Below are 14,392 nucleotides of genomic sequence, written 5' to 3'. Positions count from 1 at the left end.
TACAACTCCATCATTTCTCGATATAAGATGATCTGTTTCAAACTCTGGCAAGAAAGCTAAAGTCGCGAACTTTGATCCAAAAGGTAAACCTCTCTGAAATCCAGACACGAGGGATAAAAACAGAAGCTGAGAACTGAGTCCGGCCTACTCTTCTGTGTACCTACTACCTGCTGTCGTCACGATCGGTTCGCCTCGGCCTGCCGACCCCGAGCGGCACAGAGAAAAGCCTCGGCTCGTCTGATTGGACCGAAGCGAATACTTCCTGCGCTGAGCGGCACGAGACGCCAAACCTCACCGACGCCGAAACACAGAGCACAACAGTTTGAAAAAAATGATGAACAGCCTCATATAAGGAATATAACAGGCATGAAGTGTTGCATCAATATCAAGTCAAAGATGGCCGCCAGGGGGACCGATCCTGTGACATTTGAACCCACAGGGAAGACCAAACCCTCCCATCAGTAGGCCCAGCCCGGGAAACAAAAGGTCTGACATTTCCTTGTCACTCGGACGTGAAGCTGGAGCACAGACAATGTTTTAACAACCTTTGACCTTTGACCCCATAACCTTGAAATCAATAGGGATCATGCCTGACCCACGAGGAGTCCAGCTGTGCGGTTTGACGTTCCTACGTTACACGGCTGCAGAGTTAGAGCTCGGACAAGGTTGTCACAGAGGGGTCCTCTGTGACCTTGAGCTTTGCTCCTATGACCTTGAAATCAATAGGGATCATCCCTGAGCAACTGTGCTGTTTGCTTTTCTGCAAACAGGAAAGCCACCACGTGGGCAAACCTGTATCCTTCGTCTGTCCAACCTGGACGAGATTCTCTTTTCGTTTTCCTGCTAACAGACGGACGGCCGTCCCCACCCGTCCCCACTCGTCCCCACTCGTCCCCACTCGTCCCCTCACCTCCTTGAGCCTCTCCAGCTCGTTGTGCAGCGCCTGCTTGGAGATCTCCACCTCGATGATCCTCTGACGGAGCGTCTCGTTCTCGTCCTCCGCCCTGCTGCGCTTGTCCTCCGTGGTCTCCAGCTCGTTGTGAAGACGCACCGACACGTCCTTGGAGACCTACAAGGCCGGTCCGGTTTCGAAAGGACAGAAAGAAGACGGCGGCGTGAGCGACTCGCGGCGTCGGTTTCTGGAGGACACGTCTGATTGCGCTTTCGTTTGGACCATTTTAAAATCAGAACATCCATAAAGACAGAAGGTTTTATTGCTGTTATCAGCCTGGAATATGAGACACATTTAAAACCACCTGAAGAAGAAGAAGGAAGGCTTCAAGTCGCTAATTCAGTCCAGTTTTCTAAAGAAACTTTAAACCATTTCCTGTTTTTTGCCTTTATTATCAGGAATGCACCGATTTCTCAGAAAGTGTCCGGAATCGACCAATTTTTCCCCCCAGTGTGTGAACGCACCATAGATAATCAGCAAATTTGATGTTTTTACTGAGTGAGACACTCTTCATAGCATCTGTCGGGTCTTTCAAATGGAGAGAGGAAGCACCAAGAGGCTGCTAACAGGACAAAGGAAGTTTCTAAGACGATTTATGTCTATGGCTAGTGTCCTCAAGGGACGCTATCCTGCGTGTATTACTCCTGTCTTCGCTTCAACACCTGATTCATGGTTAAATCACCTCTTCAGGTTCTGCAGGAGCCTGGTAATCACCTGATTCAAACCAGGTGTGTCGGAGCAGATGGACAAGGAAAACATGCAGGGTAGTGTCCCTCGAGGACCAGGGCTGGACACCTGTGGTCCTCAAGGGACACTGTCTTCTGTAAGAAGTGACAGCATTTACTTTTAAGTTTCGATGCGAGGGGAAAAACGGGGTTAACGAACTACAACCTAGTTAAAAATAGATCCAACTACAGAAGTTTTCAACCGTTTTATCGTTAAAAGCAGTTCATGTGTTTCTAAAGAGAAGTCAAAATCAGACCCTGGAATCGGCCCAGAGAACCGCAATCGGTGCATCTCTGATGGTTAAATGTTAAATACTCGATTATGTTTAAGCAGTCCGTCCGCACCTTCAGGTCCTGCTCCAGGCTCCGGAGCAGCTCCCCGTCCACGTGGCCCGTCTGGGCCACCCGCAGGCTCTTCTGCTCGGCCTTCCTCAGGCGGTACTGGAGGATGCGGCAGTTCTTGTTGGCCCGGTCCAGCTCCCTCCGCAGCTCCTGCAGCTGGTAGACCTCCTCCTCCAGGTAGCTGTCCCGCACCTCCTCCATCTCGGCCCGCAGCTCCTCCACTTCATCCTGAGAGACGCAGGCAGAACCTCAGCTTCGCACAGACATCCGAAAGTTTTTTGTTGTTTTTTTAAAGGCGTCAACACAGAAACTACGACTTCATTAACAAACGAGCAAATCGTCCATCAAAAATGTGCAGCTCGACCAGGAAAAGAGAATTAAATTTATTTTCTGTTACATAAATGTGTTTGGGTTTAATTTATTATTTAAAAGGAAACATTTTAAAAGCTTAAACGAACGGGACAGCTTTTAGAAACTAATGAAGAACAAAAGAAAAAATGTTTTCATTTCAGGTTTTAAAACAAACTCGTTTTCTGTTACTGACCCCTACTTTTAATAATTAACTATGAAGTAATAATACGAGATCCTCGCAAACAAAAGGTTAAATTTACCAGCGCTCAGGAGTAAGTTTTACTTTATTTTAGATTTTTGTGACCTGTGCTGCAAAACGAGTCACGGTGAGGGAATTTGTCAAACTCTGCGTCTCTAAAAGGTTCAAAATGACTCGTAGTTTGTTGAAATGTGATGATTTATCACGAAAACTCTGTTTGGACTGGTCTGGAGTGACGCCATCATAAAAACAATGTTTATATGAAGGGATTTCCTGGCACCACGACAGCCGGCAGAGATTTTAAGTCCAGGGCCGGAGCGCCGCTCGGGGGGACGCCCGGACAGCGGCGCTCCGGCCCTGGACGGGTATGTGGAGGACAGGAGCAGCAGGGGGTAGTCCCAGTAATCTGGGTGACCCAGCTGGCAGACTCAGCCGGGCCTCTGAACCCCCTCACCCCCCCAAACACGTGGGACATCTGACCGTCACCAACTCCTGAGGGATAAAACCATTACGACCAGAGCCGGCAAAGCTGATTAACTCTTCTGTGTTTCCACAGAGAGAGAGGCCCGGCGGACACGTGCGGTCAAATCTGCATCATGCAAATACACCTCGTTTCCAGCCTGATTTGTATGCTTCACCCCTCCCCAATTTATGGGGATAACCTACTTTTGGATTAGGGGGAGCGGAGGAGGAGGGATTTTTATGCAAATTTACTTAAAAGAGCTACTCGATGCGCCACAGATCCGAGCTTCTTTCAGGCTGGAAATGGAAGCAGGTTTGAGGTCTTCTGTGGACAAAAACATCTTCACTCGTAAAAACGGGGCACATCGTAACGACAGCAGAGTTTAGAAGTTTTATTTTATCTTCGTATTTAGGCCAACTGAGAGAACGCCGCAGCGATGCATAGCTCCTCTGGTTAAAGTTACGGAGCGACATCAGGACAGCCACAAGTCAAATATGAACGCTCGTCCTCGTCTTTCCTGAACGCGCACCCAGAAAGTGAAGCTGGCGTTCCTCGAAGGACGCCGCCGAACACCTTACAGCAGAGGTCCCCAACCCCCGGGTCGCGGACCGGTACAGGTCCGTGGAGCTAAAGAGGTTGGGGACCGCTGCCTTACAGGATCTGTTGGCGCTCGGTGTTCGGCACAACTCGCAGCCGCCACCGTGCTAAATTTTAGCTACAAAGCTGCAAAAATGGCTGACTCGCAGCCATTTTGGTGCGCCGCTAAAGTTGGTTTGCTGCGCCGGCCATCTTAAAAAGGTACTCGCTGCAAAGTCATGAGAAGAAAATTCATAAAGTGAGTAAAAGTTAAGCTAACACGTGCATAAATTTCAAATCTGCGTATGTTTGTTTGCATACAGGAGCAGCCGAAGTGACAACGGCGACGTGTGGGATCAGGAAGGATACGCGTTTACGGATCAGACTTGTTAGCGGTAAATCTAATAAAGTCCGGCTGATTTTGTTTTTAACCCTTTTTTTTTCGGATTAAACGAACCGACTGCAAAGAAACAAAACCTGAAGGACATTTGTTTCAAATCGATGGTTCATGTGTCCCTAAATAAAAAAAATTGCCAACTTTGTTTTTTGTTTTGATTTTTAGCCTTTTGGCACTTTAAGTTGACCTTTTATTAAAATGTTTTAACTCTTAGTTAACGTTCTGGTACCTTTAGTTTATTTTAGTTTCGTTTATCTTAGCTTTTATTATATCTTAGTTTGGTTTTCCTCAGTTTATCTTTAGTATGACTTGTTTTAGACAAGTTTAGTTTAGCTCTTTTTATATTTTATGGCTGTATTTTTGCATTTTCATGATATAAAACACTTTAAACCAGCTTGTTGCTAAAAAATGCTACATAAATAAACTTATTTACTAGAAACAGCTGAAGTGACTGATGTTACCAGCCATATGTAAGACAGTCACGTGACTCAAGCTTCTATGTGGTTTCTTGTGTTGTTTACATTGACCCGCATTTCAGGACTGCATTTAATATATCTGAGGAAACTAATGAAGTAAACCCCTCCAAACTGCGCCATTTGTTATAGTTCATGGTGTTTGTTGTGTTTGAGTTTATAATCTGCGCTGAGTGCCTTTAATTTAATTTATTTAATGAGGTGACACAGAGTGCGGCTGGGACCCAAACCTTGAGGTAGTCGTTTTCAGATTTCAGATCTTCTATTTCCCTCAACAGCTCCTCTTCGGTCACAGCCTTGGTTCCGGTTCTGGCCTGCGCGCAGGTGGAGGGTTTGGGTTTGGGTCCCGAAGTGGGCTGAGGAGGTTGGGACGCGCCCGCGGCGGCAGGCTCGCCCGCGCGCCGCTGGGGACCCGGCTGGTCCCGGTCGCTGGAGCCGGTACCGGACTCGGCGTCGCTGCTAGCGGCCGGCGCGGGCTTCTGCTCGTCGGACAGCGGCTCGGACGGGCAGTCCGACAGGTCCGAGCTGCTGTCGGTGTGGCTGACCCGGCCGCCCAGAGGCGCTCCGGTCGGCACCCGGATCGGGGAGCCGCGGCCGACCGGGCCTGGGGAGCCCGCGGCTGCTTTGCCCTTCCTGGCTGCGGGAAGCACCGGACTGCCGGTGGCGGCTCGGGGCTCAGCCGCCGCATGCTGGGGCGCCTTCGCGAGCTTCTTGGCGACGGCGGCGGACTTGGAGCCACTTTTCACCGGGGCCGGCTTGTCTTTGGCCCCGGCTGCGCTGCGCCTAGAGCTGCGGTTCGGGTGCGCTGCGGACGCGGGCTGCTGCTTGCTGAATTTGGGGGATTTGGGTCCAATGGCAGGCGGCTTGTTGGAGCGGGAGTGCACATCTTTGAGGAAAGGTCTGGCCGGGGAGGGCGCTCGGTTCAGCCGCTTCTTCTCCAGCTGTTGGCTCTGCGGTTTAAAGTCGGAACCATCGGAGCTCTCCATCCTACACCGACACCGGCGGCAGGAGGACCGATCCACGGGGACAAATCTCTGCCCTCTTCCCTGTCGGGCTGTGGATGCGCATCCTGCGACGTGATGGATGCTTCTTCTTCTGTTTTTTCACTCCATCTCGATAACATTCACCAGGTTGTCATTGTAGTCCCCTCTGCCTCCAGGAGATGTGCTGCAAGAAACAGAGGATTACTGTCGCTCCGAGTGACAGGTCGGCAGAAAGAGACAGGGTTTGTTAAAACTCAAATTATTTTAAATAAAAAAAAAGAATCAGATCTGCTATTCCTCCGCGGGCTGCGTCTCCATCCCATCCCCGCGCGTGTCGGAGCGCGTGAACCTCCCCGATCCGACTCGTAAAATCTGCAGCCGCTGCGGTGTGAGGTTTTGACGCCCGTGATTCGCTGCTGGGCGCATGCGCGGCCGAGCAGGTCCGACCCGCTCAGCTGCGCATGCGCCAGTCCTCACACAGGCGCTCGACAAAATCGATCCGCTCTTTCGACACGATTGCATATCGCCCGCCGCCGACAGACGAAGCCCCGAGCTTTGTTGCTTTTTACCCGTGTTTGTCTGTTAGCAAAATATCTCACGAACCACAGGTTTTAATTAAACTTTAACTAAGCATTCAGAAAATAATCACTGGATGAACGCCTACAACCCAATAACCGTTAAAGCCAACCAAATTCAAGATGGCGGCCAGTCAACTGAGCTTAAAAGCACACAAAAAAAGGCTTTAACTCAATCAAATTTACAGATACTGACCTGAAATTTGGCAGGGTAGTAGTTGAGACTGATCCCCAACACATATTCTGAGCGCTAACATATTTAAGATTTTGAAGTCAACTCTGTTAGCAAAATATCTCATGACGACTGGACTGAAATTTAAGGAAACCTTCAGAAAATAGTCACTGGATTAATGTCTGTAACTAATTAACACTGGAGCCAAGCCAATTAAAAATGGCTGCCACAGCCAACTCACTTGAAAAAAAAGCACAAAAATGGCTATATTTTGGTCAGTTTTACAAATACTGTGCTAAAATCTGGAGTGGTAGTAGTTGGGAGTCATTCACAACACATACTCTAAGTGCTACTCACTTAAAACTTTAGCATTAACCGTTAAAAGTCCACCCCAATTGTCTGTTAGCAAAATATCTCATGAAGCGAGGGGCAGACTTGAATTAAACTTTTTTAAAAAGTAATGCCTTAACGTACATCTACAACCGATTAGCTCTTGAAGTCGATCCAAGTCAAGATGGCCACCAAACCTAAACGTTAGCCAACACAAAAGTGGCTATTTGCAGACATTACACTAAACCTGTATGTGGTAGTAGCTGAGAGTTATTCACGTCTTGTACTCTGAGCATCTTGGAGGAAATCGCACCTAAGCTTTGAGAATTGACCGAAAACAGCTGCACGTTTTTTTCTTGATAAAAGATGATTTTAGTCCAAAACTTTGGCACGAAAGGCGGCGGGGGATATGCATTCAGTGAATTAATTTAATTTAATTAATGATGCAAATATCCAAAATGTGAACCATCACCTTAAGACATTCTTTACCTTTGAAATTCAGAGTCCAGCTTCCCAAAACACCTTCAGATACACAGTAAAAATAAAAAGACTTCAAATTAGTAATAAATATAAACATCTTTAATTGCATTTCATTAGTTCAAGAATGCCACAAGTTATAAATACAGCAATTCTGCTTTTAAACAAACCAAAGACGTGAAACAGGTTTAACACGAAGAACAGAAGTCTGTCTTAAAATAAAAAAAAAAAAGGGACACACGTAGCAAATGAAGAGTAGTAGAATAAGGCTTGGTTATTAAAACGACGTCCACAGGGTTAGTGCCGAAAGAGGAGACGGAAAGAAACGTTTCATTTCCAAACGGCCGCCGCCGTCCGCAGAAATGCTTCCAAACACAAGCGAGGAAAACTTCCATTCTCTAGATTCATTTCTGCTGGCCGGCGCCGATTCCTTATTGCAAAATGTGCCTCGGTGTTTCGGCGTGAAACGGCTCGTTTGTTAAAATGTGCTTATTAAACCCCTCCGAAAGCTCGACCTCGATATAAAAATTCAATAAAAATAAAGTATCAGAGTTATGTCAGTCATGTCTCCTCGTTTCCTACAAGGTTTGAAGCTTTTACCTCGCCGCCGCCTGACAAAACACACACACTCACAGTGCTACACGGCTAATACTGCAATTATTTCAAAACTCAAGTTTTATAAGTTTAAGGCCCGTCGTTGACTACGATCACAGGAGGGATTCTTTCAGATTTCTTGTCCAAGTAAGGGGACGAAACTAACTTTACTTCGTTCCAGTGTTTACAGATAAGATGTCCACAGGGCTAAACTCCAATCATTTAAACTAAATAAACTCTTTGTTTTCTTTCCTCAACCAAACTGGTGCTTCTGACACAAACAAGTCTGAGAATGGACTTGTTTTTTTTTATTTTTTCTGATCGATATTTTAAAAGGGAAGGGTGAATTGGTTGTAATTTGCAGTTTCGCCACTAGGTGGCGCAACACCCAAAGCAAGGGACCTCTGATTCTTACGAAACCCGAAGCAAACTGAATCCAAGAGGCGATCTGAGCCGATCGAAGTTTCCTGAGTCGTTTAAACACTTAACCACCAAAAAAAGAAGAGAAAACGCAGCTTGCTCCTTCAGCTTTATCTGAAGAAAACACAAAATAATAAAGAAATATTAGTGATGAAAGTAAAACCAGCCGTGTCTGCTGGCTTTTTACAGTCGATCCCGTCTGATAAACACACGGAGAATCCCCCAGATCACTCAGAAACTACATTACCCATCTCTCCTTGCGTCTTCGTCCCACTTCCTGAAAGCAGCCGTGACCATTGTTAGCGCTAAACTATAACTTACTTACTTTCCTGCCCATCAGCTTACAAGGGGGGAGATGGTTCGTAGTGCAAAAAAAACAAAACATTACAATTTATACAAATTTCAATTCCAGCCACTTTAACGTTTTAGGGAAACGCGACAGAACCTGCCACGAACGTCTGCACCTTCTCCAGCCGTAACAGCAGCACTTCGTATTTACACCACCTGCTTTTTTTCTTTTTAAACCTTAAACCAATCCATCACGTTTATAAAAGTCCTGTACCTGCAGACCTGGAGCTTCAGCTCAGGTGGGGTGTGGGGGAGGATGTGAGGCGGTCTATTGTTGTCTGCAGTGAACCGTTCAGGTGATTTTAATGGGAAACGACGTGCGATGTCCCCCACAGTAACAGTCCCACTCAGTGGAAAATGTCCAACCTCTACCGGGAAGACACCCGGGGGCCCCGTCCAAACAATGAGGTAGTCTGGGTCAGGTGTAGACAGGGTGGTGGGTGGAAGCGGGTGACTCTTCAGGCCTAAGTGTGTTAGTGTGCTGTGGGTGATAGTGTTCACTTACAAAGAAGAAGAAGAAGAGAACAGGAAGATAATACTGCTTGATTTAGAGTCAATGCGTTGGTGCGTGCTGCTCCCTTGTGGTCGAACAGAAACACTGCGTGGTTTAGTGAGTGAGTGTGTGTGTGTGTGTGTGACTCTCAGCAGCACCGCATGCGGGGCGGGGGCAGCTCCGGCAGCACTTCGGGTTCGGGCTGCAGGGACAGGACACTGTTGGAGAACTCCCTGCTGGGAGCTTCCAGCGGCATCTGAGGGATCAGAAACAGAAGTCACAAGGGCGGCTCCGTTTGACGAACGGCACGGAAAAGAAGCAGCAGACAAAACCGTTTAACATACAGGATGTGTTGTTTTTTTTTTTTGGATGGCCCTCCTTTCACCAGGAGGCGTAAAAGCTCATTTACAAAACCCGAAACTAAAAACAAAAAAGGTGCGACGTGTGTATGTTACATCTGACCTCATGTTTGTTCTGTTTCAGCTCATTTTTAAACTTTCAGGAAACTCGAGAACAGAGGAACCTTAACATTTCATTACCAGTTATGATTTATTAAGCAAAGAATGCTGATTTGACCCAAAGAGATGTTTTTAAATATTCTAATAATGAAGGAGTTTAAACTCTTGCAGGTTTTGTTATCGAGTAAGAAAATAAAAACACAAAAGCAAAGCAGATTACCGTATTTCCCAGACTATAAGATGCATTAAGAGAAACAAAACAGTCCAGTCTTTTTGGAGGATACTGCACCGACGTAAGCGTCAAGTATAAACGCCTCCACTGCTCGCCGTGTGCGACTTTAACTGAGCCTTAATGCTGCAGCGGTGCAGCTTTATATTTTACCAAAGTCGTACTGAATATTTATAAATATTTATAAAACAAAAAACACCCACCTTACTGACAATATCATCCACGAGCTTCAGGAAGATCTCGTCCACGTTAAAGTTATCCTTGGCACTGGACTCACAGAAACGCATTCCACTTATGCGAGAGGCGAACTGTGGAAGCAAAACAAGACATTAGGCTCCCCGTAAAACAAAAAACAACGAGAGTCAGTGTCAGCTTTAATAAACGTGTTTGTTTATGAAAGTCCAAACTGACGACAGTTCATCTGAGAGGAAAAGCTGGTTTTATTTTTAGTTTTTAGCGGCTGTTTGTGTCGGACTCACCCTCTCTCCTTGCTGTCTGGAGATGATTCGATCAGCCTCACAGTCCAGCTTGTTCCCAACCAGCAGGAGCTCGGCTTCCTCTGAGGCGTACTTTACCCAACAGAGAGCAGAGCCAAAATCAGCAATTACCTATATATATATATATATATATATCTCCATCCATCTTCTTCCTCTTATCCGGGGTTGTGTCGCAGGGGCAGCAGCCTAAGCAGGGAGACCCAGACTTCCCTCTCCCCAGCCACTTGGGCCAGCTCCTCCGGGGGAATCCCAAGGCGTTCCCAGGCCAGCCGAGAAACATAGTCCCTCCAGCGTGTCCTGGGTCTTCCTCTGGGCCTCCTCCCGGTGGGACGTCACCAGGGAGGCGTCCAGGAGGCATCCTAACCAGATGCCCGAGCCACCTCAGCTGGCTCCCAAAGCTCGTGACCATAGATGAGGGTAGGAACGTAGATCGACCGGTAAATATATAAATATATATATATATATATATATATATATATATAAAAAAATAATGGAACGGAGCACTTTGATTTAACAAAAAGTCGGGGGGGAGGGGCCGGAACCTGACCCGGCGTGTCGTGGTGTTCGTTACCTTGTCGACCATTTTCATCCACTTGGGAAGGTCTTCGAAGGTCTCCTGTTTCGTGATGTCGTAGACGAGCACTATTCCCTTGGCTCCTCTGTAGTAGGCTGACGTGATGCTGTTAAACCTCTCCTGACCAGCCGTGTCCCTGGAGGAAAACAACAACAACCATTTCATCAAACCGAACAGGACGTCACCGCTCAGAAAGCTGAATGAATCAGAAATGATGGATTAACTGATTGGTTAAAGATATATTAATCGGTTCGTGATTACATTTAAAGGGGAAATCAAGCAAGAAAAGACCCTTTTTATTTAAAATTTGTTCAACTCTTGATGTCAGTTAGTTATACTGGTGACAAAAGTTTTTTTTCCCCCCACTATACACACCTATCAGCCATAACATTATGACCATCCTCATAATTTTCCATCAAAATTATTCCAGACATGGTGTTAGATCTGTAAAGAGGGACTGAACCGGTCCAGCTCATCCCACAGAAGCTGGACCCGATTAATATCTGTGAAATTAATCTGTCAGGTCAGATTTAACATTTGTGCTCCTTCCCTTGTCGATTAATGATGCCGTTTCCCCTGAATCACTTCGTTATTGTCTGATATTTAAAAGCAAAGTTGGAAGAGAAAACTTAGATTCGAAGAGTTTTGCTCCAAAAATCAAACATTTGATCAAAACTTAAAACTGACAGCATCGTTACAGTTACTCATCTGGTTTAGGTTTTGCAGAACTCGTGATCATCTGAGTCTGAATTAGAAGCGTGACAGGAAGTTGGAGTTGGTGTTACTGTACCTTCGGCCCCTGCAGTGAGTCAGGCGTGCGAGCAGAAGGGCGGACAGAGACAGCAGCACAATGGAGGGTTAGGGAAGGCCGGGCGCAGCTGTGGTGGCGCTCGATGACAACATGCCAGCGTGAGAACGCGCGCACGGAGACGACGGCCATCCACGCCGGACGGCTCGAGGGGCGGCGGTGGGGAAAGGGGTGATGTGGCGACAGGAGGGGTGTTAGCCAGCGGGACAAATGAGCGGGTGAGACAAGCGATGGGAGTTTTAGCCAAGCCCGGTCACACAAAAACAAAACACAAACACATTTTAGACCCTTTCAGGTTTCCTGCGCTTTATTTTACACTCTAAGCTACGTCCACACACGTTGGAATGTTCCACCTAGAGCGCAGCGACGCGGGGCGTGTACGCCGCTTTCACAGCTCCTTCTGAGGCGGGTCAGCCCAGCGTCAGGATACCGGGGAGATCGCAACGTCTTTAAGGTCATTCAGTGGACAACAAGCAGCAGTTTGAGAGGAAACAGACAACACTGCAAGACCAACGACACAAAACTTCACTCTGATAAAACAATAAAGTCGTATCGTTATTTTCACCTCTGCTTGGTTTTACGGCTGCAGAAGATTCAAAACTTGTTACAGAATTTGTGTCAAACTCAGCTTCACAAGGAGGCCAAATTTAAAAGCTTGGTCCTCGCCAAGAGTCAATCTAAATCAATATTTATTAAAAAAAAAACAATTTTAGACATAATATGTCAAATCATTCATACAGAAATATCAAATACCTTTTCCCAGCTACATATTATACAGAATTTAGAAGAAACTGACTTTAATGAACAAAGAAAAATAGATCAAAGTTTAAAAAACATATCATTAACGTTCATTTCTTGTTATTTTTTGCTCCATTAAAGCAGCTAAACAGCAGTCAACAAAGAATTGATCATACAGCTATGAATATTTAACTTTGAAACTAGAAGAAAATACAGAAAAATACATGAATACGTTAAAGCGGGCTCGCTGTTACGCTACAATATTGTTTCTTGGCTGCAACTTTATCAACGAGAGTTTGATCAATTCGTCCCATTTGGTGTTTTCTGTTCGAAAATCAAGGATTATTAAAAAAAACACAAAACTTATTTTTATTGGCTTTAAAGTTACTGTCACAGGAAGACTTCAAACAAGCAAAACGAGAAGCAGATAGAACGTTACCAAAGGGGACACGCAGTAAAACTAAGCAAAAAACGAAGTTACTGTCTGCTGCGTCACGTCGAATGTTAGCGGGACTCGTCGCTGCCGTCCGCAGGTTGATGGGACAAACAAATAAAAACAAACTTTTTTAGCTTCTGACACGAAAGACAGCAGCAGCAGAGACTTGTGACCCCAAATAATCGTTGGTTGGATTGTACAAACGTCACTAACAAGCCAAAAAACACAGAATACAACGACTTCCTTATGAACTGTTACAGAGTTTGACGTCTGATTTGATGTTTGAGGACCCACAGCGGGAAAATAAAGGAGCTGCACTCCTGCCCGGTTACTCACCATATCTGCAGTCGGATCTTCTTCTCCCGCAGCTCCACCGTCTTGATTTTGAAGTCAACTCCTGTGAAAGGAATCACAACAAACATGTAAATACAGGCAAACACCACCATTCGCTGCGGGCCGCTGTGACCTTACGGGATGTTTTTGTTTGGCAGGCTGGATTTCCAACCAAATGTTAGTTAAATTAAACGCGGCTACAAAGTATTTCAGCTTCAGCAGCTGGAAGCTCTGTTTTAAAGGGAGTCGTACTTGATTATAAGCGTTTCAGAATGTAAGAAAACAAGCCTGGAGTTGTTATCCTGCGTCTCCATCTGAGACGTCTGATTAAAGGACGATAATATCAGTGACACATAGCTGTGTGGCAGGGATGACAGGGCACAAATGGAGCTCTAGGAAAGCAGCTGCCTGTGTGTGTGTGTGTGTGCGTGTGGCTATTTTAGGACTGGACACTATGGTTGGCTGCTGCTTGGACTGTTTACCAACTCCAACTAGAGGTTTAATCACTTAGTGAAAACATCAAACTTGCTTTAACGTAAACAGCTTAAAAACCATAAAAGTGGCCCCTTAAATGGACATTAAATTCATTCAAATAGTGTCACTTACTGAGGTGCCCAGAGAGACCCATGTAGTTTTATTTAAATGTTATTTTAAACCTTATTAATACACCTACCTGGACCTGCTTTAAAAGCAAATTTCCCAAGCATAAATCCAAGTCATTTATGTGCAGAAAAGTGGAAGAAAATGCATCATAATGTGTCTAATAGAAGTAGATAACAGGTAATAATTAAACTTTTTAAAAGTCTGACACACAGAAAACAGCATCCATCCCATTCGTAGGTTTACGCTGCTTCATCCAGGAAATAGACTGACCCCGTTTACGGAGGGAATTTACATTCGAGTCAAAAAAAGTAGACAAAAATAAATAATAATAATAAAAAAAACCTCCTCACCTACTGTCGACTTGCATGCTTCGCAGAAAGTGTCGTCCGTGAATCTCTCCATAAGGCTGGTTTTCCCAACTCCACGGGAGCCAATGATTATAATCTGGAGTTTGAAGTCAGCGGGTCTGGGAGGCATCTTCCTGCGGCGGGACTGAGCTCCCAGAGCCGGGGACGAGTTCGAGGAGCCCCCGGTGGCCCTCCGCGGAATGTCATATCTCGGATCCATCAGTCACTCCGCATTTGTGAACGCGAAAACAACATATAAAACACACCCAAAACCGGCAGAAAACAGAAACAACCAACCGCTATTAACTTGTTTCTGCGTCTACGAAGTTTGGGAAAGTTTGCGACTCGCCGACAGTTGTTGTTGTTCAGCCATTAGAGACCCTCTGCGCCGTGACGTCACTTCCGTTTCCGATCCCCACTCCTCCTTTTTCAGTTGATAAAACCGAAAAAAAGACCCACGAAATTATCAAACACGTTTCATTGAAGGGTGGAAAAACGC

General features: G+C 45.9%; 2 protein-coding genes and 1 long non-coding RNA gene across 10 annotated transcripts in view; 1 reads left to right on the top strand and 2 right to left on the bottom strand.

Moving 5' to 3' along the window:
- The window catches only part of LOC108232885 (microtubule cross-linking factor 1), a 41,797-nt gene extending 35,581 nt beyond the window's left edge, over positions 1 to 6,216 (bottom strand). For 3 of the 7 annotated variants that reach the window (XM_017410971.3, XM_025004845.2, XM_025004846.2), the window contains exons 1-3: positions 4,709 to 6,215; positions 2,023 to 2,247; positions 911 to 1,069 (exon numbers count right to left, since the gene is read on the bottom strand). In XM_017410971.3, coding sequence (XP_017266460.1) covers positions 911 to 1,069; positions 2,023 to 2,247; positions 4,709 to 5,464 — 1,140 coding nt within the window. In that variant the 5' untranslated portion in view covers positions 5,465 to 6,215. Of the gene's footprint in view, positions 1 to 910; positions 1,070 to 2,022; positions 2,248 to 4,708 lie in introns of all 7 variants that reach the window. The other 4 variants (XM_037981834.1, XM_037981835.1, XM_017410974.3 and 1 more) reach the window with 2 other exon arrangements.
- Positions 3,055 to 4,150, top strand: LOC112450355. 2 transcript variants are annotated; one of them, XR_003038932.2, is made up of 3 exons: positions 3,055 to 3,344; positions 3,445 to 3,830; positions 3,932 to 4,150. It is a non-coding gene; the product is annotated as an uncharacterized LOC112450355 (long non-coding RNA). The 2 variants fall into 2 exon arrangements; XR_003038931.2 differs by having other exon boundaries at positions 3,064 to 3,830.
- An 886-nt stretch (positions 6,217 to 7,102) lies between the features above and the next one.
- rab12 (RAB12, member RAS oncogene family) lies at positions 7,103 to 14,293 on the bottom strand. Its single transcript, XM_017410976.3, has 6 exons — positions 13,897 to 14,293; positions 12,947 to 13,007; positions 10,626 to 10,764; positions 10,037 to 10,126; positions 9,761 to 9,865; positions 7,103 to 9,126 (listed from the first exon to the last, which is right to left on the bottom strand). The coding sequence occupies exons 1-6, from the start codon at positions 14,111 to 14,113 to the stop codon at positions 9,019 to 9,021; spliced, it is 720 nt and encodes a 239-aa protein (XP_017266465.1). The 5' UTR covers positions 14,114 to 14,293; the 3' UTR covers positions 7,103 to 9,018.
- Positions 14,294 to 14,392: the final 99 nt, after the last annotated feature.

This window comes from Kryptolebias marmoratus, linkage group LG20 (genome assembly GCF_001649575.2).
Source record: "Kryptolebias marmoratus isolate JLee-2015 linkage group LG20, ASM164957v2, whole genome shotgun sequence".
In the NCBI taxonomy this organism is placed as follows: domain Eukaryota; kingdom Metazoa; phylum Chordata; class Actinopteri; order Cyprinodontiformes; family Rivulidae; genus Kryptolebias; species Kryptolebias marmoratus.
The sequence above is the reverse complement of the archived record's forward strand: the minus strand, read 5'-3'. Positions and strand labels throughout refer to the sequence as shown.